At 36.8% G+C, this 27,482-nt stretch overlaps 1 protein-coding gene across 7 annotated transcripts in view; it reads left to right on the top strand.

Annotated features, from left to right (window-relative positions):
* Positions 1–27,482, top strand: part of GTF2I (general transcription factor IIi) — a 100,113-nt gene that overhangs the window by 71,433 nt on the left and 1,198 nt on the right. For 6 of the 7 annotated variants that reach the window (XM_016199040.2, XM_087815607.1, XM_016199039.2 and 3 more), the window contains 19 exons: positions 1,332–1,390; positions 2,997–3,068; positions 5,807–5,990; positions 7,056–7,114; positions 10,884–10,955; positions 11,990–12,173; positions 12,755–12,813; positions 13,150–13,224; positions 17,713–17,814; positions 18,414–18,479; positions 18,772–18,955; positions 19,894–19,952; positions 20,619–20,699; positions 21,821–21,904; positions 22,272–22,455; positions 23,918–23,946; positions 25,876–25,917; positions 26,677–26,718; positions 27,213–27,288. In XM_016199040.2, coding sequence (XP_016054526.2) covers positions 1,332–1,390; positions 2,997–3,068; positions 5,807–5,990; positions 7,056–7,114; positions 10,884–10,955; positions 11,990–12,173; positions 12,755–12,813; positions 13,150–13,224; positions 17,713–17,814; positions 18,414–18,479; positions 18,772–18,955; positions 19,894–19,952; positions 20,619–20,699; positions 21,821–21,904; positions 22,272–22,455; positions 23,918–23,946; positions 25,876–25,917; positions 26,677–26,718; positions 27,213–27,271 — 1,696 coding nt within the window. In that variant the 3' untranslated portion in view covers positions 27,272–27,288. Of the gene's footprint in view, positions 1–1,331; positions 1,391–2,996; positions 3,069–5,806; positions 5,991–7,055; positions 7,115–10,883; positions 10,956–11,989; positions 12,174–12,754; positions 12,814–13,149; positions 13,225–17,712; positions 17,815–18,413; positions 18,480–18,771; positions 18,956–19,893; positions 19,953–20,618; positions 20,700–21,820; positions 21,905–22,271; positions 22,456–23,917; positions 23,947–25,875; positions 25,918–26,676; positions 26,719–27,212; positions 27,289–27,482 lie in introns of those variants that run through there. The other variant, XR_001602192.2, reaches the window with a different exon arrangement.

A 27,482-nucleotide genomic window follows, 5' to 3' on the forward strand; every position in this document is an offset into this window, starting at 1 on the left:
GACTTAAAGTGAAAAGAGATTTGAAAAGTATAAAAAATGAGTCACCTCATAAAATTTCAGTGCCCTACGTAAGGGTAAGGGAAAAAAAAATCATTTGGTTCTAGAGAGTAAAAAACCAGACAGGCCATCCATAGGGAGAAACTTGTTAACAGACCCCCCCCCCCAATAAATTGTGGATTAAAGATTTAGCAGTCTCTTATGAAATTGAATGGTAAATAAAATGGCTTATTCTAAAACCCTGACAGTAGCTAAGGGCCATAAATAAGAATCCCCCCCCACAGTGATGCATTAATAATTTTATTGTTTTAAGAACTCTTTTGTACTGTCATTTTATTTGTTTTTTTAACTTGTTAGAAGTTTTGAAACTTCTTTTAAATAACAAAATAAATATATAAATTATTTTACAGGTTTTGCTTGTTTGCTTATCTTAAAGCATATAAAACTGTGTTTGGATGTTTAGATATTTATGCAAGCTTATCACAAGGTAGTTTATGCTGTGCACATCCTGTTTCACGGCCTTTCAATATATACTCATTTATGAGAAGCTATCTTCACATTTGGAAAGGACTTTGTAAAGCCTTTCCCCAAAGGTTAATGTGGTTAGTCTTGATAAACAAAAACTATTTTATTTAGAAGGGTAATTCTGTAGAGTTTAGCAAATGTTTTATTTCACAGCTCATTAATATTGATCAAATATTATGTATATTATTGACTTATATTAGTTTTCATTATTTCTGGAATTATTGTTAACAGAGACATGGTTATGCTTGTCTTTGCTATCTCTCTTCCCCCTCCATCCCCAATTACTGTAGGCCATTACAACAAAATAGAGTGATATGGAAGTTAGATTGTGAAAATTATGTGATCTTGAAATCATGTTATAATGTGTATTGGGAAAAATTTTAAAAAGCAAGTATATTATTCTGCAAATGTTAGTATTGAAAGATATTTAGGATTTTTGTCACCAATTTATAAATATGTTGAACTAAGGTAATTTGAATGAAGTGTAAAATTAAAGACTCTCGTTTAAAATTTTTGTAGTTTGCTTCCTTTGGTGTTATGCTTTATAAAATGCCTTTGGGTTGCAGAGTTAACGGATTTTTGTAAGGACTCGGGCTCTATGAAGCATCTTATAAAACAATGTATAATTATCATTTAGCTTTATTATTTTGAGGAAATCTCAAGGAATTAGGATTTAATTATACTCAGGAGTCCAGATTGTGTTTTTTTAAAAACTGGTGTTGATGACTGAATATTAAATAAGTACTAGTAATTACTACTTTTGCTCAATATTACCTTGTGAATATTTACTACTTTTTTTCACCTTGTAGACATGAACTTCTGAATTCAACACGTGAAGACTTACAGCTTGATAAACCAGCTTCAGGAGGTAGGTCTTCAGTCTTGTGTCAGGTCAGAACATTATATATAAGAAATACACAATGTCAAAATACTGTCTAATACTCTCTAGAAGAATAAACTTGTTTTCTTTTTTTTTCTTTTTTTTTAAATATATCTTTATTGATTTCAGAGAGAGGAAAAGAGAGGGGGAGAGAGAGATAGAAACATCAATGATGAGAGAGTCATTGATCCGCTGCATCCCGCAACCCAGGCATGTGCCCTGACCGGGAATCGAACCCTGATCGCCTGGATCCTAGGTCGATGCTTAACCACTGAGCCACGCCCGGCCGGGCTGTTTTCTTCCTAATAACCCATTGTAAACAAGTGTAAATTGGCATCATATTTTTGGGTAGACTAAAAGAAGCATGTCTGTTCTACTTTTATTATTATATATGTTTTTATTGATTTTAGAGAGAGGAAGGGAAAGGGGGAAAGAGAGAAACATTGATGAGAGAGAAACATCTACCAGCTGCCTCCTGCATGCCCCCTACTGGGGATCAAGCTTGCAATTTGGGCATGTGCCCTGACAAGAACCGAACCAGTGACCTCTTGGTGCATGGGAATACGGTCAGTCAACTGAACCACACCGGCCCAGGTGTCTGTTTTATTTTTGAGGTGCTAACATTATCTAGCATAAAGTGTTGAACAGTTGATTACCCAAGTCTACATTAGTCAGTTGAATAATCATTCATCATTATACCCAGGACATAAAATGATATACTTCTTAAAGCATATAGGCAGTAGAATCATCATTTGGTTGTTAGATATATTTTGAAGGAAATACAATCATGATTTGTTCTCTTGCTTGCTTTTGCTCTGGAGTGACGTGAAGTGGGTATATAAAATAGAATTCAAGCTCTGGCTGGGTAGCTCAGTTGGGTAGTGTCATCCCGATAACGCCAAGGTTGTGGGTTTGATCCCTCCTTTTTCCCCTCTTCCCCCCCTCCTCTCAAATCAATAAATAAGAATTTAAAAAAGAAATATAATTTGCATCACTTAGAGTTTGTGTAATGGAATGATTACTGGTAGTCTTAAATGCCTAAATTTATTGCAAAAATGTCCTGCTAGCTGTTCTTGAGTAAACTGAATTGTCTATTTCCTATCTTTAATTATGACAGTTCAGAGTACCAATGTAAAATTAGTCTTAAATTACAAATTTCCATTTTGTCATTGTTTTGTTTGTTCTTACTTTTTTTATTCAGTGTTAGCACTGTTTTAATAAACACATTCTGAAACAATAGGAATAATTTTCATCAGAATAGAAAAAAAATACTGCCTATTTTATTAGGGTTTTTTAAAGTGGTTTTTTTTTTTTAAGTATATCTTTTCATTTCAGAGAGAGGAAGGGAGAGGGAGCGATAGAAACATCAGTGATGAGAGAGTCATTGATTGGCTGCCTCCTGCACGCCCCCTACTGGGGATCAAGCCCTCAACCCGGGCATGTGCCTTGACCAGGAATTGAACCGAGATTTCCTGGGTCATAGGTAGATGCTCAGCAGCTCAGCCACATCAGCCGGGCAATACTGCCTATTTTATAATTATAAAATATTAACACCATCAAATTGAGGAAATTTGTATATTTGTTCTTTTTACAGTAAAGGAAGAGTGGTATGCCAGAATCACTAAATTACGAAAGATGGTAGATCAGCTTTTCTGCAAAAAATTTGGTAAGTCTAACTTTTACTCCCACTAAAGTATGTTATGGAATAATTTTCCCAAATTTTGCTTTAAGAAAGTAAGTACAATGAGTATGGCTCACTTTGTTTTCCTCCATTGTTTTCAAATACAATATTTATTATGAAAAGTTTTAAGCCTATACAAAAGGACAGAGACTAGTGCAACAAACCTCCATGGTGGAAAGTCTTGAGCTTTTCGCTGTGGCCGCAGCATAATCAGTCACTTGGCACCTGCTAATGCCAGCGTGTCAAGTGCCGAGAACCCAGCAGAGCAGAAGACAGTGCCCTCCCCTCAGGAAGCATTTGTTTATATATTAGGGAAAGATGCATAGTAAGGCAACAAGTAAATATTTATGATATAAGGTGTTAAGTAGTCCGGGGGGGAAATGAAGCAGAATTAGGGGACTAGGGAGACAGAGCGATTGTTATTTTAAATATATCTTTATTGATTTCAGAGAGAGGAAAGGAGAGGGAGAGAGATAGAAACATCAATGATGAGAGAGTCATTGATCGAGCCCGAAACCTGGGCATGTGCCCTGACTGGGAATCGAACCCCGATCGCCTGGATCCCAGGTCGACGCTCAACCGCTGAGCCACGCCCGGCCGGGCACAATTGATATTTTATATAGAGGAAGCCTCATTGATGAATAACTGACGCAGCTGGCTGTCCCCTTTTCCGTAATTCATGGTTGCTCTTTCTCAACTCCAACAACTGGATCTTTGTTACTTTATAGAAAGAATGTTGGAATTATGATTATATTCTTTTTTAAAAATATATCTTTATTGATTTCAGAGAGAAGAAAGGAGAGAGAGAGTTAGAAACATCAATGATGAGAGAGTCATTGATTGAGCCCGAAACCCGGGCATGTGCCCTGACTGGGAATTGAACCCCAATCGCCTGGATCCTAGGTCAGCGCTCAACTGCTGAGCCACGCCCGGCCAGGCTATTCTTTTTTTTAAAAAAATATATCTTTATTGATTTCAGAGAAAAAAGGGAGAGGGAGAGGGATAGAAACATCAATGATGAGTGTCATTGGTTGGCTGCCTCGTGCACACCCCCGACTGGAAATTCAGCCTGCAACCAGGCATGTCCCCAGACCGGGAACTGAACCCAGATCTCCTGGATCCTGGGTCAATGCTCAACCGCTGAGCCACGCCTGGCTGGGCTGATTATATTCTTTTTTGTTATATTTAACCATAATTATACTTAATGTTGCTCTGAGGTGTGAGTGTGAAGATCTTTACTACATATTTTTTAAGGGAATGTTTCTCCTAGCAGCTACGATCTTCATTACCTTGTGCTTGGTTTTCCAAATACACATTCCTTATTTATCAAAGAGATCCTGTGCTCGAGCCCTTCAGTCTTGGTGCTGATGAAATGAAGGAAAAATTCAGACAGAAAGTCTTTAAATTTGAGAGGAAAGTCAATCTGAGAATCAGAGAAATGAAGATGAATTCTTTTGGGAGGTAGTTAGACCATCAGATTGTAGAGTATTTAACTATACCATACAGAATACAGGGGAAACCTGTCTATGCTAATATTATGTAAATTGTTTGCCTCTTTTATTAAAACTGTTTGGATGTGGTTTCAGAGTAGGGGTTAGGACTTTCCTTTTTACATCTTCAAATTTCAATTCTATACTTGTTCAAAGGTAGAAAAATATAGCCATTTTCAAATTCAGTGATCATTAATATTTCCACATTTGTTCATCTTTTCCTTTTTTTTTTCTTTGTAGGAATGTTATAAAGAAAATCAGAGGTGGTGTGTCATTTTACTTACTCAGTGTGCATCCATGAACAGAGTTGACATTTTCTTACACAGGCACAGTGTCATTATCACACCTGACAAGATTAATTTTTTGTATTCGTTCTTATTCTAGTCCTTCATTGAATTCCCTCATTCATCCAGAAAGTTTTTGCTTTGAATCTGGATCTAAATAAGTCATACATTAACTTTGGTTGATATGTCTCATTTAATCTAAACCAGTCTCTGCTTACTATTTTTATTTTTTTTATTTTTTTAAACATGTCTTTGTTGATTTCAGAGAGAGGAAAGGAGGGAAAGAGAGAGAGATAGACACATCAATGATGAGAGAGTCATTGATCGGCTGCCTAGCCCGCAACCCAGGCATGTGCCCTGACCGGGAATCGAACCCCGATCTCCTGGATCCTAGGTCAATGCTCAACCGCTGAGCCAGGCCCACTGGGCTGTGCTTACTATTTTTATTTCCCATTCCATGAATTCTTTGCAGAAAGTTATGTCCTTGCAAAATGGCGCACTCATAACGTTTAAGGGGTAAAGAACATTAATCTCACGGTTGCAATAAATCTCATGGTTACAGGGGCCAGTAAAAGAGGATTATTACACTCAAAACATTAAGTAGTAAATGTCTATCTTCAAATACTTGAAAGAGTAGTATTTAAGTTGCATTTTTTATTGTGTCATAATTTTCTAATTTCTTCCTAAAGATATAGAACATTTTTTTGTAAGATCTCAGCATTATTAAGATGGTCTTAGAATCAGGAAACATTAAATGCACCACAGGTTACCCTTGATCAGGAGCTCTTTATACTTGCATTTGCTTCATTAAGTCTATTTCGTAGTTAGTGTATGTGTTCCCAGAGTATACTTGGCTTTTTAAAAAGTTGATATGTACATTGCTTCGGATTGTACCAAAATATTATTGCAGCAGAAATTTAGTCTCCTGAATTGCTTTTCTTTTGTAAAGCTGAAGCCTTGGGGAGCACTGAAGCCAAGGCTGTACCTTACCAGAAATTTGAGGCACATCCTAATGATCTCTACGTGGAAGGACTACCAGAAAACATTCCTTTTAGAAGTCCCTCATGGTATGGAATCCCAAGGCTGGAAAAAATTATTCAAGTGGGCAATCGAATTAAATTTGTTATTAAAAGGTAAGATTATAATCTGCAGAAACAAATTTAATGTTGTCTTAAAGATTAATTTCATGAAAATGGGCCTTTTGTTCACCTCTCGGTTAGACTTATTCTAGTATTCCGAATTAAAGTGTTACATTTAGATTCATTTATTGAGCAAATGTTTATTTAGTACCAGGCACCAGATGTACAAAATTGGGTAAGATAGGAACCCTGTCTTTGGAAGACTTACTACAGAGATAAATGCAATGAAGTATTACTAAACCCTTTGGGGGAGAAGACAATGGGTAGCATGTAAATTGGTCAGTTGTATTTAGAGATAGGAGAAAAGGTGTTTCAGATAAAGGAAATAATGGAAGTGAAGGCAGGGAGGTGCTAAGTGTACTTTAATGTTTATGTAACCACACCATTCTGTGTGGAATGAGTTGAGATGCCTTATGGGCATGAAATAATAGATAGACTGAGGTAGCTAAGTAGAGGGAAGGCCTTGTGTCTTATACAGTCAGTGGAGTAATTAGTCTTAAAGCTGATTTCCCTTAAAATAATTTGGATTTGCATTTTAGAAATGCTGTTTTGGCTTGGGTTTGAAGGATAGCAGAATGGGTAATTTGGGAGCAGGGAGTGTGAACAGAAGGCCTGTCTAATTCAGAAGTATTGTGGTGGGCGTAGAGACTCTAGCACTTGCTTACTGTTTGGGGGTTGTGCATTTGTGTATGTTTGTTGGGACTAATTGTATAAGGGAGAGGCAATTTTAGGATGATATAGGTAGATATTTCTAGCTGTACTGTGATACAGTTCACTTGAGGTTTAGAAAAAAGAAGGTTGGCCTAGTTGGGGCAAAAGGTGACTGTTCTTCTGTACATTTAAGCTTAAAATGCCTTTGGGGGCATACAGGTGGTCCCACCTGAATCCGTTAAAATTGCTATTTTCAGACTAATCTGGAGTCACCAGAATGGTACTTTTCACTGCACAAGAAGGCAGAATGAACCATATTGAATATCAGTGGCTATGCACAGATGTGTGAGGAAGGCCTTTAAGGCATTCCTATGAGCTCTGTTACTCATATCAACTGTATTTTTACAGACCAGAACTTCTGACTCACAGTACTACTGAAGTTACTCAGCCAAGAACGAATACACCAGGTAAAATAATTGTGAATTCCTTTTTTTAAAGCTAATTAGCCCTGGCCGGGTAGCTCAGTTGGTTAGAGTGTCATCCCGATACACCAAGGTTGTGGGTTTGATCCTGTCAGAGCACATACAAGAAGCAACCAATGAATGCATAAACAAGTGGAACAACAAATCAATCTCCCCTCCCTCCCAAAATCAATCAATCAATCAATCGTTTAAAAAAAACCAAAACTTATTAGATCAATTGTTTTTAAGCTTTTAAAAAATCTTTTAAAGTGATGAAATTCTTCTTTCTCCCAAAATGTATTTTGAGGATGCTCAATATAGGCACTACTTGATTTATCAATATGAACATAAGCAGTTTTGGAAAACTTGAGCTTTGAATTTAGACCAGTGGTGTTGAATAGAAGTAAAGTGTGTGTCACAAATGCAAGCCACATATGTCATTTTAAATTTCCTGGTAACTAAATCTATGTTTCAACCTGTAATCAATATAAAAAAATACATGATGAAGAAATTTACATTTTTCATTTTGTATGTTTATATTCTTTTTGAAATGCCTGTGTGTAATTTATATTCTTATCTCAATTCAACTAGCCATATTTCCAGTACTCAGTTGCCAGAAGTGGCTAATGTTTCAGACCGTGCAGATTTAGACCTTAATCTTTATTTACACAGACCCTGTTTTTTTCATCTCCCCCTCCCCCGACCCCCATTTGATGTGAGAGACAGACATTGACCAATTGCCTCCTGTATATGCCCCAACTGGGGATCAAACCACCACCTTTTGGTGCTCTGGATGACTCTCCAACCAACTGATCCACACCAGCCAGGGCCAGACCCTGTTTTTTAGATGACAAATACTGTAATTCCAGCAGCTGCATTGACATCACTGCCCAATAGGAAGAACTACGAAGTCTCAATCTCAGTTGTATGGATGGTTTCATTTTCTTTATTTGACCTATAAGTCTGCTTTTATTTCTTTCCCATCTTTTTCTTTACCACTGCATGTCAGAAAAGTTACCACAACTTGAAGATCTTTTACAACCTTAGGGACTTTTATTGCCAAGAACCAATGGTTATTTCTGAATTTGTGCAGTTAACCAGTCTTGTAAATACTAAGATGAACTGTTACACAAGATGCGGTTGTGTGTACTAAATACTCATCTTTCAATTCTTAGGGTTCCTGGGGTAACTGATAAAGGTCAGCCAGTATGCCAAATAGATTGGCATGAAAAGTGGTTGAGAAATATTGAACTGGGGAGACAATTACCCTGTGCCAGGAATCCTGAAGAGGAGACGATATAATCAATGTTTAACAATCAGGTTGAGCATCAAAATCAGCACAGCAACCTTCTCAGCACATTTTTGATTTAGGCAAAGAAACAAAGTATTGGTGATGGATTGAAAATTGGAGATGACACAGACTTGGCTAAGGGAAGTGATAAAAAGGAAAATATTCCCAAAGGTAGAGCTTTCATTTGGGTTAGCCAGAATATGATGGAGGTCTATGTATGAACTTTGTATGAACTTTCATTTCTCAAGATACCTCAAATTCAAGATTGAGATGAATGCGATCACTGCTTAATATTGACTGCAAACAGAATATTAAGCATGCACCATTGAAAGGATATACAAGCACCATACATGTTACTCCAAGGATTGAGTAATACCATTTTCTGCAGTTCTTGATCTGCTGTCTGCTAGCATAGATAATTTAAGGCCTATTATCAGAAGAGTCTTGATTCTCTGAGTCATTAACAATATTGGGCCTCCTGTTAGTCATAGATTTTGGAAAGAATGAAAGGTTATCATTCTTCATGCCAACAAAACGTTAACTTGGTCTGCCAGAGAACCAGATGTTATTCTTTCCACAACAGAAGAATTTTGTTAGTCGCTATTGCCATCAGCAGTGTCTTTTTAATTCTTGGCATGACCTGGGATTAGGTAACAGTTTATGCCTAAATCATTATGGATCCACTTTCCCTCAATTTGATAAAAGATAACTTGTCAACTGAGAAAGTTGTTGAACTAGCCAGGTAATTGAGCTTTGAATGGGTTCAAATGGGAAGGTGTTACTTGGCTTTGGTGAAGAGCAGCTCAGAGATGTTTTGTGTTAGAGTAGCAAGTACCAGAGACGGAAACGTAAGGTGAGGCAGAACGGGTGACTGCACAAAAACTTAACAGAAGGAGCTAACCTTGGAGAAGGAGAGATTCGGTACCTTCATAGTGATAATTCAGATTTGGTTTATCCCAGAGTTATTCTGGCTGAATGATTGAGCTACTGTGTTAAATACTTGAAATGCTAGCTTTTCTTTTAAAGTAAAACTTCTCAAGTACTTTTACACTAACACTTAAAAAGTTCTTTTTCAGTAAAAGTAAAAAAATGTTAAAATACTTTCTGAGGCTGGCAATATTTTCAGAACTTCTCCAACATCTCCCATTGCTGTGGTCAGCAAACAATGACTTCGCACTTAGTGTGATTCTCTCGCTCTCTGCCCTTTGCCCTCTAGCTCCTGCTCCCTGTTCACTGCCTTTTCCTTACCCATTGTCCCCAAAGTCTGTCTTCTTCATCCTCAGCTTTATAAAAAAGCCCTGATTATCTGTCCCAGTAAGTGACATCCTACACATATTTTATAATGGCTTATTTTTTTTCTTTATTTTTACGTTACATTTAAAAGGGATGGTTGTCTTATAAATAAGGGGTAAGGAAATAAACCAGGTTGTAGATGTGAGTAGTGTTGAGTGACAACTCTCTAATAATCTCTTTGACATTTATTTCTGCTACTTATTTCCATTTCTTTACCATTTATTTCTTGCTGTGATTAGTGAAGTTTTGCTTTATGTGGATTTCTAGGCACATACTTGTTCACTAAAACAAGGAATGCCTGTATGGAAAGCAATTTCAAGTGAAGCTGTTGGTTGAACCTAGTGTAGGAGGCCTGGAGCCTTACACAACTGGCTTTCTTAGTCCCCAAAGGATTCACTGATGTGACTCCAAGGAGCAGTGTTTGAAAACCACTCACTTAGCCCTGGCCAGGTGGCTCAGTTGGTTGGACCATCGTCCCATACACCAAAAGGTTGCGAGTTTGATTTCCAGTCAGGGCACATGCTTAGGTTGTGGGTTCAATCCCTGGTCGGGGTGGGTATGGGAGGCAACTGATTAATGATTCTTTTCCCCTCTCCCTTTCTCTCTCACATCAATGTTTCTGTTTCTCTCTATTTCACTAGCTCCCCTTCCTTCCTTCCTTCCTTCCTTCCTTCCTTCCTTCCTTCCTTCCTTCCTTCCTTCCTTCCTTCCTTCCTTCCTTCCTTCCTTCCTTCCTTCCTCCCTCCCTCCCTCCCTCCCTCCCTCCCTCCCTCCCTCCCTCCCTCCCTCCCTTCCTCCCTTCCTCCCTTCCTCCCTCCCTTTCTAAAATTATTAAACACATACACTTGGGTGAGGATTAAAAACACCAACCCACTCACTTAGAGCACTCTACAAACAAGTTTTTTATTTACATGTGAATTGAAACTTGAATTCTGTCTCCCTCAGTTCTTCTGATATTTGACAAGGGCAGGAAATTGTTCTTTTCCTTAATACCCAATGTTTTTGGTCTTAAACAAAATTGAATTAAGAGCATCCCTAGATGGTATACCTAAAACTAATACAATGTTATATGTCAATCACATCTCAATTTTTAAAAAAGAGTATCACTGGAAGGAACAGCATGCAATCTGATTTTGTGTCAGAACCAACCAATAAGGAGCATTGTTAATTAGATTTATTTTTGCTTTCTAGTCAAAGAAGATTGGAATGTCCGAATTACCAAGCTACGGAAGCAAGTGGAAGAGATTTTTAATTTGAAATTTGGTAAGTTAAACTCATTTAAATACATCTTAATTTAAAAACAAATTAAAGGCAGTGTTCTGAATGAATTATAGCAGTTCAGAACCTAAAGAAGGATGGTCCCAGAAACTGGGTTTTAGTTTATTTCTGCTACTAAATTAGTTACTTAAACCAAACAAGTTACTTTATTTCTCTTGGATTCAGTTTTCTCATATGTCAAAATGGGAGAGCAAGGGAGGAGTTGGGCTAAATCTTAGTTCCACTGTCTGTACTTCTAATCTGGCTAACACCGAATGGCCAATAGGTTTCACCATTTGTTTCAACTTAGATTTGTTGACAGCCGTTTCCGGGAGTGCTGTCTTGAGAAGGATTCTGAGGAGGCTCAGCAAGAGTGTTTCAGTTGATTGGGTGTGTCTGTCATGGAGAAGGAAGTAAGGAGTGGGAGTGATAGCAGTATTCCCTGGGCAGTCCCATCTGTCATTTTAATACCTGGTATTGACATTTGTGTCCTAGATCAGGAATCTTAATTACTCTGCCTCTGATCTCTAACTTGAGTTCTGCTTAGGTACATTATATACAACTTACTTTTTAAACAGCAAACTTTCATCTAGGTGACACACAAAGGCTAGGTACATGCCATTTCAGTGTGGAATGGCTATAGTTCATTCTGCCAAGAGCAGAGATAATTTTGACTATTAATATAACTGTCCTTTTGATTTGAAGTGTTAAAATGTTTATCTTAAAAGTACTTAATTTTTAGGCTTGTTCTTCAGTTTTGCACAGTATGCTAAGCAAAATGCCTTCATATTAAATGGATATTAATAGATCATAGGGAACTTTTGCATAACATATTTGAGAATGTCCACATGTTAACTGGATAAATTGTGGTGATCATTTGAAATATGTACAAATACTGTGTCGTTATATTATACACTTGAAACTAATAATGTTATATGCCAATTACACCTCAGTGAAAAGATAATAAATAAAAGAATGCTATCAGACAGAAATAAAAGATTATAAAACTTGCCCTTATATATATATTTTTACCATTTCAGCTCAAGCTCTTGGACTCACAGAGGCAGTAAAAGTACCATACCCTGTGTTTGAATCAAATCCTGAGTTCCTTTATGTAGAAGGCTTGCCAGAAGGAATTCCCTTTCGAAGCCCTACCTGGTTTGGAATTCCACGACTTGAAAGGATTGTTCGTGGCAGTAATAAAATCAAGTTTGTTGTTAAAAAGTAAGTTCTATTTGCCAGTGTAGTCATTTCTGGAATTACAATAAAGCTATATTTCTATTTAAATTATTTTCTAGCTACACATGACAGCTAAAACTTTAACATCCATGATGGAAAAGCGTAGCTCTGAGCTGCAGTCCTGGCATTGTCCACCGCCTTCGCCAGTACTTAATTTTTCTTTGTAGTACAAGGAAAATAGTAACGCCTGCCTGAGGTGATGCTGGCCAAGTTGGTTAGAGATACTATCTCTCAGTATGCCTAAGTACTTGCATGGAGAATGAAAATGCTGATTTTTATTTTCTCTCTTATTCCTGGTTAAACTTACGGGCAACTGAATTTCAGTGATTAAGTTCCCTATTTACATGTCTCCAGAATTTCAGTAGCTCAAGAAACTGGCACTAATTTTCATTTTCATGAAAGAACTTATTTACTCATCCTAAAATCATTCAGCGGATAGATGTGGGAAGGAAAAGTGAGTTTTTTAGGTCCAGAAAGATAGACGTTATTGTTGCATTATAGAATGATCCTGTAGCTGTGAAAACCAATATTATACTGGTTATTGTAATGCTGCTTGTTTTCTCTAGACCGGAACTAGTTATTTCCTACTTGCCTCCTGGAATGGCTAGTAAAATAAACACTAAAGGTAAGGGATTGTATATACTCTTTCTTATACTTCAGTGCATTAAAACATTATTTTTCAACGTTACCTAAATCATACTGAATCATTGGCCAATATTTTTAAGGTATTTTATTTAATGGACCTTTTGTTTTTACAAACATTCATTAAAAATTTCATGTTTGCAATCCTCCATGTTTCCACAGCTTTGTTGAGACTCATATGGAGGATTACACTACCACTTTAATTCTTCAGGTTTCTTTGACATGAGCCAAACTGTATGAATTTTAATACTCTGCTCTTATAAAGCGTCACCTTCTGTTTTTTACGATATGCAAAAGTAATTGTGTGCTTGCTTGACAGCCTTGCAGTCCCCGAAAAGACCACGGAGCCCTGGCAGCAATTCAAAAGTTCCTGAGATTGAGGTCACTGTGGAAGGTAAGGCTGCTCTGTGGCATGTTCTGTTGATTTTCCAGTTCACTGGTTATGTTTGTAGACAGAGGAAATGCAGCGTCAGCCCTGCCTGGACCCATACAGTTAGGGAAGGCAAGACGCCTTTCTAGAATCCCCTAGCAGATTTTTGCTTGTGTCTCGGGTGGGGAAAAAAAAAGAATTTAAAGTAAAATAAAGCACAGGTTCTGAGGCCAGTGTGTTTGGATTTGAATTTTGACTGCACCAGTTAGGCACATTATTAAAATCTCAGTTTTAGTTAGTGTATCTGTAAAATGGGAATAAGAATAGTACTCAACTCCTGCTGTTTTAAAATTCATATATATAATTTGCATGTAAAATTCACCATTTAAAAATGTACAATTGAGTACTTTTTAGTATATTCATAAGGTTGTGCAACCATCAGTACTATCTAATTCTAGAACATTTTTATTACATAGGAAATAAACCTCATACCAATTCACAGTTACTCCCCATCTCCCACCACTGATCTGCTTGTTTGTCTCTATGGTTATGTCTGTTCTGGACATTTCCTATAAATGGAATCATGATATGTGGTTCTGTGCGACTGGCTTCTTTCATTTAGCATAATATTTTCCAGGTTTGTCTATTTTGTAGCATGTACCAGTACTCCACTCCTTTTTTCCTCCCACTTTAAAAAAAAATTGTGGTTAAATATATATGACATCAAAATTACCATTTTTAACCATTTTTAAGTGTATAGTGCAGTGGCATTAGTATATTCACATACCCACCTCCCACCTCCACTTCTTTTTCACCTTCCCTACTGAAACTCTACCCGTTAAACAGTAACTCCCCGTCCATTTTCCCCTCTCACTGGCTCTTGGAAACAGTGCTGCTATGAACTTAGATGTACAAATAGCTGTTCAAATCCCTCCTCTTAGTTTTTTTTTTTAAGATTAAAAAAAAATGAGAGAGAGAAACATCGATGGCTGCCTCCTGCACAACCCCTACCAGGGATCCAGCCCAGAACCCAGGCTGTGCCCTGACTGGAAATCGAACCAGCAACCTCTTGGTGCACGGGATGGTGCCCAACCAAGCCAGACTGGCCAGCGCCCTCCTTTTAGTTCTTTTGGTTATGTGTCCAAAAGTAGAATTGCTGGGTCATATGGTTATTCTAGGTTTAAATTTTTGAGGAACTGCCATCATTTTCCACAGCAGTGGCATCATTTACATTCCCATCAGCAGTGCCCCAAGGGTTTAAATTTCCACATCCTCACCACCATTTGTTATTTTTTTGTTTTTTAGAGAATATCCTAATGGATATCTATTACTTTTATTGATGAATACTGTTCCATTATGTGGATATACCACATTTTGTTTATCCATTCATTTGGGTTGTTTCCACGTTTTGGCTATTATAAATAACACTACTGTGAACATTTATATACAAATTTTTGTGTGGACATATGTTTTTAATTCTACATTTGTTTTTGTTGTTGTTGTTATTTTAAAATTGAATATTTAAATACAAATAAATGGTCCTGGCTGGGTGGTTCAGTTGGTTGGAGTGTTGTCCTCTACACCAGAAGGTTGCAGGTTTGATCCCTGGTCAGGATACTTGCAGGAGGCAACAGATCGATGATTCTCTCTTTCTCCCTTCCTCTCCCTCTAAAATCAATTTTTTTAAAAACATATCCTTGGGTGAGGATTAGAAAAAAATACAAATAAATGTATTAATTAAAACGATTTCTTATGGAACAGCAGATATAACATATAGGACATCACCCTGAAATGTTTCCCCCTTGCTCCTTAGCTTTACTTGTTTAGGTAGCAAATACTCTGGGTAACAAACCTATTTATTATACCAGTCATTGTGTTTGTAAATGGAAACAAATACCATCTTAGTGTTAAGTCCTCACTTTGCACATTTACACTTTGCTCTGTATTTTTGGTGTCTGCTTCAAAAGAAAAGGGTTAATAGCTTTATTTTGCTTACTCGTGCTAGGTAATAAAGTCCTTGTCCCATGGTAGCTTTCTATTGCTATAAATGCACTCAATTTAATTTATATAGGTTAAAATACTATAAAATAGTTATTTGTACTTTAAAGTGATTTAAGTAGTGGATAGTTGTGTCTGTGTCCAGGAACTTTTTGTCAGTTTAGTGATAAGAAGGAGGTATTTTGTTTGCACCTTACTAATATTTTGTTTAATTTCTACATCATGCATATAAGTGGAATTTTTTTCTTACTTTAAAAATCAAATTCATTGGGTATAATTTAAAATGTACCCATTTTAATTGTATAGTTTGAGTTTTGAAAAATGTTTGTTATGTCACTTAAGTCAACATATAAAACATCTCCGTCACCCTAAATTGTTCCCCCCATGCTCCTCAGCAGTCAGTCCCTTGCACTTAAGTTCACAGGCAATCAATGATCCATATGTTTTCACCATAGAATACTTTTGCCTGTTCTAGAATTTCATATAAATGGAATGTTGCTGTGGGATTTTTTTTGTTTGTATAGTTTGTTTATGGTTGGCTTCTTTTGCTCAGCATGTTTGTAAATTTATTATACTTGTTGCTTATTGCAGCATTTCCTTTTTCTTGTCAAGTATTATTCCATTGTGCAGATTACCCACATTTTGTCTATACATTTATCGGTGGACATTTGGGTTTATTTTTAGTCTTTATCTAATAAAGATGCTGTGAATATTTGTGTACTAATGTGGCATATGCTCTCCTCTTGAGTAGATGTGTAGGAGTAAAATTGCTGGGTTTTTATCTTTATAAGAAACTGCCCAACAGTTTACCAAAGTGGTCTTATTATTTTACACTCCTGCTAGGAATGTGGGAATTCTAGTTGCTACACATTCTCACAGTACTTGGTATTGTCATTCTCTTTAGTTTAGTTATTCGCGTGCATTTATAGTGTTATTTCACATAAGTATAAACCAAAGGTCAGCTTATTGATTTAGAATATGAACTAGATATTTCATGCAACTCAGTTCTGTCAACTGATCATGAACTTCTTCCTGTGTTGTTCTCTTGTTACTAAGAGTTGCTTCAAGAGCATTGAGTTTAAGCAGAGATGTTAGATTACCATAGTAGCCTGTTCAGAATCATGGTTCAGAGAATGTACTGATTTCCTCTGTATTATATCTGCCAGGTAAACCAGGTTGCTAGAGCCAGGTGGTCCAGAAATATTTTGCTTTTGTTACTATACCGCCTAAGGAAGCTGTGGTTTTTATTCAGGAGTTTTGAGATACTTTAAGATGAGAATGTTGAATCTTGACATCTGATCGGGAATGACAGATATATTTCATCTTCATTCCCTATTCCCATCAGACACTTCTAATAGTCTTACAGATCCTGAGTCCATATCCAATCCAGGCTAACTAAGGAAGATAGGAGTGCTATATGTGTGCAGTGTATTTGCTGTTCATTGTTTAGAGCTAGAAAATGATTCATGAAAGTCTTGTAAGTGTGTCAGGGAGATAATGTGGTGGTGAAGGCTGAGGAGCTAGACTCTGAAGGTTGGTATCCCAACTCCACCACTTACCAGTCATGTAATTGACCATATAACCACCATGGCTCAGTTTCTCCATAGGTAAAGTGGGGATGCCTGTGAAAACTGAATTAGTTTCTACATATAATATGCTTGGTACAGTGACTAGTATGTGCTTTAAGCTGTTAGTAGTATTGCTGCAGAAATTGTTCATTAAGCGAAAGTCTTTATGTGAAGATAGCCATAGGAAGTAGAAAACTCAGTAGAATGGTAATTCAGATGAAAGCCTGGAGTCTAAACAAACGTTTCTGCAAATTGAGAAATTCAAGTTTCAGGATGTATCTTTAGAATGTTGGTTATTTTCCTGAGAAATCTGAAAGAAACATAATTTCTTTTACTTTTCCATAATTTTTACTCTTTTGTTTATTTTTTTTAATTGTTGGTTTCACATTAAGATAAGCTTATTGTTTAAGCATTAGATGACCCTACATATAGACAAGTTATGGCCTGGGGTTTATAAGGATAACGGAAACTAACATTCATTTTTATTTAATGGAAAACAACTGATTGTTTCTGAGTTGTACTAAGAATTCAAAGAATGGATATGTCAAGGTCAGCTAGAGAATCCAAAGGAAAGCTTCAAAATGGAGATAATATAATTGTAACTGAAGTTGTGCTTGTGTTCAAGGGTTGAAAGGAAAAGATATAAGCAACCATAGTTAACCAAAAATTATATGGCTCCAAGAGGGCATGATGAAGCAGTAAGTGAATTGAATGTACCTTAGATGAGCCAGGAAGCTAATTCTGTTTGCGGGGAGAATGCCTAATTGAAGGGAAGGAAGTAGAAAAATGGATGGAAGTCTGTGGAACTAGCAGCAGTGCCCATTTTCATTGCAGGGGGCTTATATACTATTTGAACCTAACTTTGTTTTCCAGTACAGGCTGGGCTTCAGGAAGCATGATTAAATATGTGTCTTGATTATGTTGTTGTTTTTTAATTCTTCTTTAGGCCCTAATAACAACAACCCTCAGACCTCAGCTGTTCGAACCCCTACTCAGACTAATGGTTCTAATGTTCCCTTTAAGCCTCGAGGGAGAGAGTTTTCGTTTGGTAAATATGCATTTTGTTTCTCTTAATTCGTTTTAAATGAAAGGAATTCATAAAAGTACTTTATTTTACTAGGATTGGTTTTTTAAAAATTTTTGTAAGTAGCATATATTAGCACTTAAAGCCACAGACTATAGCCAGACTGTTCGAGTTCACATCTGGCACCAGTACTGTATAATTCTTAACCTTGGACAAACTGCTGAACTTTTCTGTGCCTCAGTTTCCTTATTTGTAAATAGGGATAACATTACTTCCTGCTTCATAGGGTTATTATGAGGATTATAAAAACTGAAGCATTTACAGGGTAGGACTATACCTGGCACATAGTAGATACTATAATTGTCTTTTGGGAGGTTTGGGGGCTTTATTTGTTTTTTATTTGCTTTAGTATATATCATTTATTTGTAGCCAACATATTAGTAATATAAAACAGTTAAATAATGTGTCAGGATTATAGTTGTCAAGCCATGACTGTGTTAAAAACCCGTCTACTTTATTTTCTTATTTTGTACTTAAATATGTACAATAAAATAAATCCCTCACCATGGAAGTATATTCGTAAATATTATTAACAAATTAACTGTCATTTTTTTTATGTGCAGAGGCGTGGAATGCCAAAATCACAGACCTAAAACAAAAAGTTGAAAATCTTTTCAATGAAAAGTGTGGTAAGTGTATTTTGAAACCTCATTATTAAAATATAAGGCAGCTTTTTAAAAACAGAAGAATGTGAGCAGAGTAAAATTAGTTCAGCATTTAAATTATGCTATTATTGGAAGTGTGTGGGTTTTGCAGGAATGAATTTGATCATTTCTCCCACTTATCTGAGCATCAAGAAATTTTTAGAAATTAATTTTAATTACCGCAAAATGCAATTTAAAATGCATTTTTTTAAAAAGATGTTTTTGTGGTGTTATTTTTTAAAGCTATGAATGTGAAAAATGTATGTGTGTTTTGTAGGTGAAGCTCTTGGCCTTAAACAAGCTGTGAAAGTGCCGTTTGCACTGTTCGAGTCTTTCCCAGAAGACTTTTACGTGGAAGGCTTACCTGAGGGTGTGCCATTTCGACGACCGTCTACTTTTGGCATTCCAAGGCTGGAGAAGATACTCAGAAACAAAGCGAAAATTAAGTTCATTATTAAAAAGTAAGGAAATGAGGTGAAATGAGATTGGCCATGAGTTGATACTGTTTGACACTGGGAGGTGGGTTCATGGAATTCACCTTTGTGATAGGGTCGTCTTAGCCCTAGCGTCAAAAAAGCTCTTTAAGCTATACTTCCATATATGTTTGAAATTTTTCATAATTGGTTAAAAGAGGGAAGGAGGGCTTTAGCTAATCAGAGGGATAACAACTTTATTTTGTTAAATCTACCCACAGTTGTATTTTTAATGGTTGATGCTGCTGGAATTTAAGCAGTTGTTCAGTTTATAAAACCCTTTTATTTCTCCAGCTTACATAATATTTTAAATTTCCTGTTTGCTTGGGGAACTATGAATTAAGTCAACATAATTGACACAGATGGGAATAGTTAGAATTAGAAAATACATATCAATGCTCAAGCATTATTTTCAATTAATTTAAATGAATTTTAGGTTTTGTTTATTCACGCTTACTTTTGAGTCACCCAGAGATGCTGTCAAATAATCAAAGCTGACATTGCCAACCATAATGGGGTCACTTTTTGTACTTGCATCCAGGTCTGTGGAGGTATGGCCTCTGCTGTGCTTCCTAAGAAGAAAGACTCTTTTGCTCAAGGTTTCACAAACTTGTCTTTTGTTTCCATGGTACCTGTATACAGGGCACTTCCTGCTTCCATTTTCAAGTCTAACACTGAATCTTTCTAGGATATCTTGAAATCATAGGAAGAAGCAACTATTTAAATTAGATAGGGCTGGGTGGATGTTATGATCACAATTATAATTAGTCTTTTTGTAAACCTTGCTTTTTCTGTTCTTCCATTACTAAGAACCTAGTGTATATTTACAGAGAATTATTGGTTTTAAAATATTTTACTTGTTTAATTTTTAATGTTTTACTATTGGATAATTAGCGTACATGTTTTTCCTCTTTTCTTGTTTTTAGGCCTGAAATGTTTGAGACAGCAATTAAGGAGAGCACCTCCTCCTCTAAGAGCCCTCCAAGTAAGTTCTTGCTTACAGAAAATGTGTGATTAAAAATTTATTTTGCAGCAGTGGTTAAAAAAATTGTTTAAAGACCAGCTATTGAGCCCTAGCCAGTTTGGCTCAGTGGTTAGAGTGTCGGCCTGTGGGCTGAGGGTCCTGGATTTGATTTCGGCCAAGGTCACATACCTCGATTGCAGGCTCCACCTGGGGCCCCGCTTAGGGTGTGTGCAAAGGCAACCAATCAATGTGCCTGTCTCTCCCTCTCTGAAAAAAGCAATGGGAAAAGTGTCCTCAGGCAAGAATTTAAAAGGGGGGGGGGGGGGGAGAAAGACCAGCTATTGAGCTGAAACTAAGAAAGTTCATTCAAAACTGGTGTTGTAGAAAAAATAATAAAAGAAAGAAAAAAAGGAAAGAAAACCCCGCAAAATTAGGGTTTGACTAGTTTATGATTTTTAGTTCTTTAATAATTGAGAATCTGTATGTTGATATACTAAGCATAACAGGGAAGAGGAAAGAGTGAAAAGCCTTTCAGGAAGCTTAATGTAGGGAAATGACAAAACATTCCATGAAAAGGAACAAACCTTGAATAGTAGTTGGGTTAAAATACTATTTTGTGTAGTCTGAATTTATTAGAGAACATTTAATTATTTTGTATCTGTTGTAATTTTAAGTTTCTGTTTTAAGGAAAAATAAATTCATCCCCTAATGTTAATACTACTGCATCTGGTGTTGAAGATCTTAACATCATTCAGGTGACAATTCCAGGTATGATTTCTCTGCCTTTTTCATATTTTGTGGGATGGTTTCCTCTTCAGTTTTTTCACTTTCAGGATATGAGTTACTGGGGTTGTTAAGTGTAAGGCACATCGTTGGGTTCTCCTTCCCACCCCCTGCAGAAATTAACCAAATACGTCACCACGTGTTCATTGCTAAATGTCTCTAGGCACTTCAGTGGACTTGGCATGAGCTTAAACCTGGTGACTACCTAGATACCTAGTGTCTTGTTTTTAAAAAATCTGTATAGCCCAGCCTGGCATGGCTCAGCAGTTGAGCATCGACCAAGGATCCAGGAGATAGAGGTCCAATTCGCAGTCAAGGCACATGCCCGGGTTGCAAGCTCAATCCCCAGTGGGAGACATGCAGGAGGCAGCCGATCAATGACTCTCTCATCATTGATGTTCCTATCTATCTCTCCCTCTCCCTTCCTCTCTCTGAAATCAGTAAAGATGTATTTTTTTTAAAAAACCGCAAAAATCTGTATAGCCCTGGCCAGTGTTCTCAGTGTTTAGGGCTCACACACCAAAGGGTTGCAGATTTAATCCCTGGCCCTGGTTGGGGCGCATGAAGGAGGTAACCAATCAGTGTGTCTCTTCCCTCATTGATGTGCCCCCCCAACCCCCTCCCACTCTCTAAAAATCAATGGAAAGATATCTTTGGATGAGAGTTTAAAAAACCTGTATACCCGGCTGGTGTGGCTCAGCAGTTGAGCATCAGCCCATGATCCAGGAGATCCCAGTTCGATTCCCGGTCAGGGCACGTGCCTGGGCCTCGGGCTTGATACCCAGCAGAGGGCGTGCAGGAGGCAGCCCATCAATGACTCTCTCTCATCATCATCTGTCTCCCTCTCCCTTCCTCTCTCTCTGAAATCAATAAAAATATATATATATATAAAAACCCTATATAAAGCAGCAGGTAAAGTTCTTGATAACGGATAAAGTTGTAGCATTTTCATTTTGGTTTTTTTGTTAAATCATTTGGTTACATCACTTTAACCTTGATTAGTTTAAAATACTTAAATATTCCAAAAACATCAAGAACCTAAAAATTTACTTGTAATTAAAATTGCATTGTTAAGTTATTATGAGTTTTCTCTTAACTTTTTTTAGATGATGATAATGAAAGACTTTCAAAAGTTGAAAAAGCTAGACAGTTAAGAGAGCAAGTTAACGACCTCTTCAGTCGTAAATTTGGTAAGTTTTTCATTTGCATAGTACAGCTTGCAGTAAGCAAGGAAATTTTGTTTCAATAAGAAACAACAGTAGATTATGCTCAGATAGTTGTAATCTTATATAAAAGGAAATAAAGTTATAAAATAAGTATTTTAGTTTTGCTGAAGTTGTTTAGTAAGAAAACATTAAATGTATTATATTATTGATAATGGTCAATATCAAAGTGAATAAAATTAACGTTTATATATAAGTAAGGTTGTTGGACGTGTACAGAGACCTTAGTTAACAGTAGAGACAGTCTTTAAAATAAATGTTGGTCATGTGCTTTTTAAACATTCCCTAAGGTGATAGGTTAATCTATACTTTTATGCTGTTTGTCTCACTATAGGTGAAGCTATTGGTATGGGTTTCCCTGTGAAAGTTCCCTACAGAAAAATCACAATTAACCCTGGCTGTGTAGTGGTTGATGGCATGCCTCCTGGAGTGTCATTCAAAGCCCCCAGTTACCTGGAAATTAGCTCCATGAGGAGAATTCTAGATTCAGCTGAGTTCATTAAATTCACAGTCATTAGGTAAGTGAGAGTTCCCTGCATGCTCATAAGAATGAATCTGCAGCCCTGGCCAGTTTGGCTCAGTGATTAGAGAGTTGGCCTGCGGACTGAAGGGTCCTGGGTTTGATTCCAGCCAAGGGCAGGTACCTCAGTTGCAGGCTAGATCCCTGGCCCCGGTAGGGGCGCGTGGAGAAGGCAACCAGTCCGATGTGTCTCCCACACATTGATGTTTCTCTCCTCGCCCCCTCTTCCACTCTCTCTCTCTCTTTCTCCCTTCCACTCTCTCTGAAAAGCAATGGAAAAAATATCCTCAGGTGAGGATTTTTAAAAAAGAATGAATCTGCAGATCATGAGGCTAAGTAATCTTCTAAAATGTAGTCATATGTAGTAATAGAATCAAGTTTACCATGTAATAAATAAAATACTTTGCTTAGTATACTGTTAGATTCTTTCTTTCCTGAGCAGACTCTCGTAATTCTCTGATGTTTAAGGCAAGGCAAACATTGGCCTGTGGACCAGATCCAACTTGCCTCCTGTTTTTGTAAAATCTCATTCAAACATAGTTACATCTGTTTGTTTGCATATTGTCCATGGCTGCTTTCATGTTAGTGGTAAAATTGAATCTTTGGAATAGAGACAGTGTGGTCTACAAAGCCTAAAATATTTACTCTCTGGCCTTTACAGAAAAATTTGGCTGTTTCTGTCTTAGGCATTTCAGGGATTCAGTCCCAAGTCAGCCAAGTTGCTTCTGTTTTCTTGTCTGTACAATGCGGGTTGTGGTTGTTCCCTTTGGGAGCATCAGCACCTTGTCCACAAAGTAGGAATGAGGATTATCCCTTCCCTCTAACAGCATTGTGAGAATTACATTATCAGTATGTGCTAATCACAGTAAGTGTGCAACAAATATCCTCTTTCCATCCACCCACTTAGAAGTCCCAAGGTGTCTTCACTCATCTCTTGCAACTCACAAAAACTTGGCTGTCACTAAATCTACCCCAATCAGTTCACTGTCAAGTTCCCACGGTCTCTAGTATAGATGGCTTAGGACTTACACTCAGAAATAGCTGAATGCATTACCCTCCCAAGGCTTTTTCTCATCTATTCATCTTTTCCCAATATCCCTTCCCTACAATTCCCTTGTTTTTGTCCTACTTAACCAATGCTTATTTTCCATGCCATTCCCAGGGGTATGGGAAAACATCTTCTTCCATTAGAGCATTTCACTAAAATTACTCTATTTTTCTTTGTTCCTATTTTTTGTTTTGTCTGCCATCTTTAGTGTAATATTTTCTAATGTCCCATATTAGCTATTCATCTATATATATCAATTGATTAATAAGTATATAAGATTAAAAAGTAGTGGATAACATTTCTCATTCTAGCACATAAGTGATGTGGTTTAAAAATTAGTTGTATAAATTGAATATACCTGTAAATTCTTATAGAGTAAAATTAAACTTATATAATTTCTTTCTTTTGTTAGACCATTTCCAGGACTCGTGATTAATAACCGTGAGTATTTCATGAAATCTTTTTTTCTTTTTTGGAATATGAGAGGGTGTGGCTGTGTGCCCATGTACTTAGTTCACAAGAATGTAAAATTTTACTATACCTATAGCAGTAACCACACAAAGTCATTGTTAGTTTAGCCCTCAGTGTTAAAGTACCTAGGCACTTTCTAGATGTAATATTGAGCAAGTTGCTTAACTTTTAAAAATCTCAGTTTACTCATTCATAGAATGGTAACAATATTAGTACCCATTTTGCGAGTTGTAGAACATTTTAAGTGACTCATTGTATGTCAAGCATCTAAAACAGGTCAGCATGCTCCTGCCCATGTTTGTAAATAAAATTTTATTAAATTACTTCCAGGCCAGTTTGTTTATGGCATAGTTGACAGAATGTACAACAAAGACTATGTGACCTGGAAAGTCTAAAATATTTACTAATTGGCTCTTTATGAAGAAGTTTGTTGACCCCTGACCTAGAACAGTGCCTGGCCTTATAGTATGTCCTCAGTAAATAAAATCTGTATTTGTTATTTTTATTACTACTGCTCTTACTTTTATTTATTGTTATGTAATTACTGTGCTGGAATGAGTAGGTCTTTTAAATGTGATTTAGCTTGCTTTTATTAATAGGAAGCATAGTGCCTGGTAAACATTGGGCTCTCAAATACTGTTGCATGAACATTTATAAGTTATTTCTCTGGTGTTCATATAATTTAATTTATTTTTAAAAATATATCTTTATTGATTTCAGAGAGAGTAAGGGAAAGAGAGAGAGAGAGAAAAACATCAGTGATGAGGGAGTCATTGATCGGCTGCCTCCTGCATGCCCCCTACTGGGGATTGAGCCCGAAACCCGGGCATGTGCCCTGACCCGGAATGGACCACGATCTCCTGGATCCTAGGTCGACGCTCAACTGCTGAGCCACACTGGCTGGGCTGTTCATATCATTTTAAATAGCATTTTTAGCAAAACTTAATTGTGCTCATACATTTTATATTCTGTTAACTTTATTAAAAATTTTGTGAGAATGATCCTTTTCTAATACTGTTGGCATTTCAGTCTTTTTTCCAATTAGTAGTAGTATTCCAATTTTTAAAAATCCATCTGTATTCAATTCTATAGTTTATTCATTGGGAGAGTGTAAGCCTCTTCAGTTTCATGTTCAGAAGTTGTAAGTGACCATTGAGTGACAGAGTCTTGTGAGTTGTTGATTTGCCCCCCTGACCTGAGCAATGTGCTGTCATTACACCTCTCCCCTGCCATTCCGTCCTGCTTCACACTGTTGACCCTGTGCTCTGGCTTTCACTCTTCAGGATCGTGGATTTAGTTACATCTCTTCTGCCTCCCAAGTTTTGAGTTTTGATTTATCATAAAGTTCATTCATTTGCTTGTACCCCCAATTCATGAGAGGTTTTTTTGATAGACCTGTTTTTTAGTATACGCTCTGTCATGGCCAAGTATGTTAGTATCTGGTAATGTCAGTATGAAAGAGAGGGATATCTTGCTTCATAGATTTTAAATCATCTTTATGACATTCAGCTTTAGTCATACAAGGGAACTTTGTTATTGAAAGAAATTCCATGATAACTATTCTTCTTTTACATTTTTTTATTAATCCCAATTCCCCTATCTTCTGTAATTTTTAGTTTCAAAGAACAGTGTGCTTTAATCTTTTCTGCTTTTTTACTTTATGTTAAAATGTTCAATTTTGCTCTCATCCTTGTGTGGGTTGATAATAGAATTTTGTGGTAATTACTATGAATTAGTTATTTGATGGGACACACCAGAACTCTTAATGTTTGTTCCCTTCTTGTCATAAGGAAAATAGTGCCTGTTTTAACAAAATTGGAGCATCAAAATAGAGAATGTATGTAAAAATGCTTTTCAAATGTAACAGCAAATTATTAAATGATTTTGCTTTGTTTTCAGAGTTGGTTGATCAGAGTGAGTCAGAAGGCCCAGTGATACAAGGTAAATTAAGAAGGGTAAAACATAGAAATATTCCTACTTTTTCAGTAAAATGGATCAGATAAAACTGTGTGGCCTAACATGCTTACATTTGTCTAACATTAAAGAGTCTGTTATGTGACACACAAACTCATATTCGTACACTTAGACTTTGTTTCTTTGCCTACTGTGTTTGAAAGCCTATATAAGCTCAATCTGTAGATCCTAATTGAGAACTGTGGACAACATGCCATTTGATCCCACTGTCCCAGGTTAGGAACCCTAAGATCAGTGGCATAGAATACAATTTTTCAGCAAGAGGTCATTTTTTAAATTTTATTCTTCATGCCATTTGTTTATAATGGTAGTTGTAAGCCAAATTGTGTTGGGTGGAAATGCATGTATTGTGATCTTAAAAGTTCCTTCGAAACAAGTGTTTAGGCCTGCTTCCGTGATTCATTGAAAGTAATGAAAGGCTTTTTATTAAGAGGGAACTCACAGAAGAAAGGGCAGGGAGACAAAAAAGGGACTTCTTACTTTCATGTTAGAGCTATGTTAACTAAGATTGTTATATAAGACTTCGGTTATGTAAGCTAAATTTCATAAAGGTAGATTTTTAAAAGTCTAGTTGAGTAATTGGTTGTTTAATCCCAGAAGTCCATGGCTGTTGTTTCATCCTGGACTTGTGATTTTGTGTACACTCTCTGGAGAGCTTTTTCTCCCTCTGGTCGCTTCAAATAATTGAAAGCAATTTTTGGACAATGGACATGTGTTTCTTTTCAGAATCAGCTGAGCCAAGCCAGTTGGAGGTTCCTGCAACAGAAGGTAAAAAGGGTAGTCTGATTGTCAAAAACTGAAGTTCCTTAAGACTTTTATTAGGACAAAGGATTAATTGTGTTTTTACAGCTTTTAAACTAGAACTGTGGTGGTTTTGTTCTTTTTGTTTCTGGATGAATTGAATTTGTAGTTTATGCCCAGAAACATTGTGTTCAGAGATGATTCATGAGCTCTTTTGCTCTATTTCCCCCAAATGACTCTTAATGAATTCTGAAACCATAGAATGACTGCTGCACAACCTGGATAGTGCGGGTCCTTTACCTACATTTGTAATTAAGGTGTTTGTTCCTTTGAAATCATAAGTAGCAAAATTTAGAACTATAGCTAGAGAAACATTGTTATCTCTAAAATGTAATCATTTTAGTATCTTATTATTCCTGTTAAATCATGTTAGTAAATAGTTTGGTATGAGTGGATTTATAATTGAGCAGAGATTTGCATTACTAGTGCAATTAAACAGTTCCCTTTTGTTTTCTTGATAGAAATAAAGGAGACTGATGGAAGCTCTCAGATCAAGCAAGAACCAGACCCTACGTGGTAGACTCTTCCCTCCCTAGGGTAACTCAACTTCTGTGTCTGGGATGCCATGTAGTGTCCGTCTGAACCCACCTTCGTATTTATAAGCTAAAGTGATTTCCCTGCTTCAGCCATAAATGGTGGCCCCACCTTCAGGGCGTGTAGGTCCAGTAAGCCATACTGGATTGTTTTTAGCTAGAAAGAAAGTTCAAGCAGAGATTTCTCCTTGGACCAAT

Source organism: Miniopterus natalensis, chromosome 3 (assembly GCF_054644295.1).
Source record: "Miniopterus natalensis isolate mMinNat1 chromosome 3, mMinNat1.hap1, whole genome shotgun sequence".
Lineage (NCBI taxonomy): Eukaryota > Metazoa > Chordata > Mammalia > Chiroptera > Miniopteridae > Miniopterus > Miniopterus natalensis.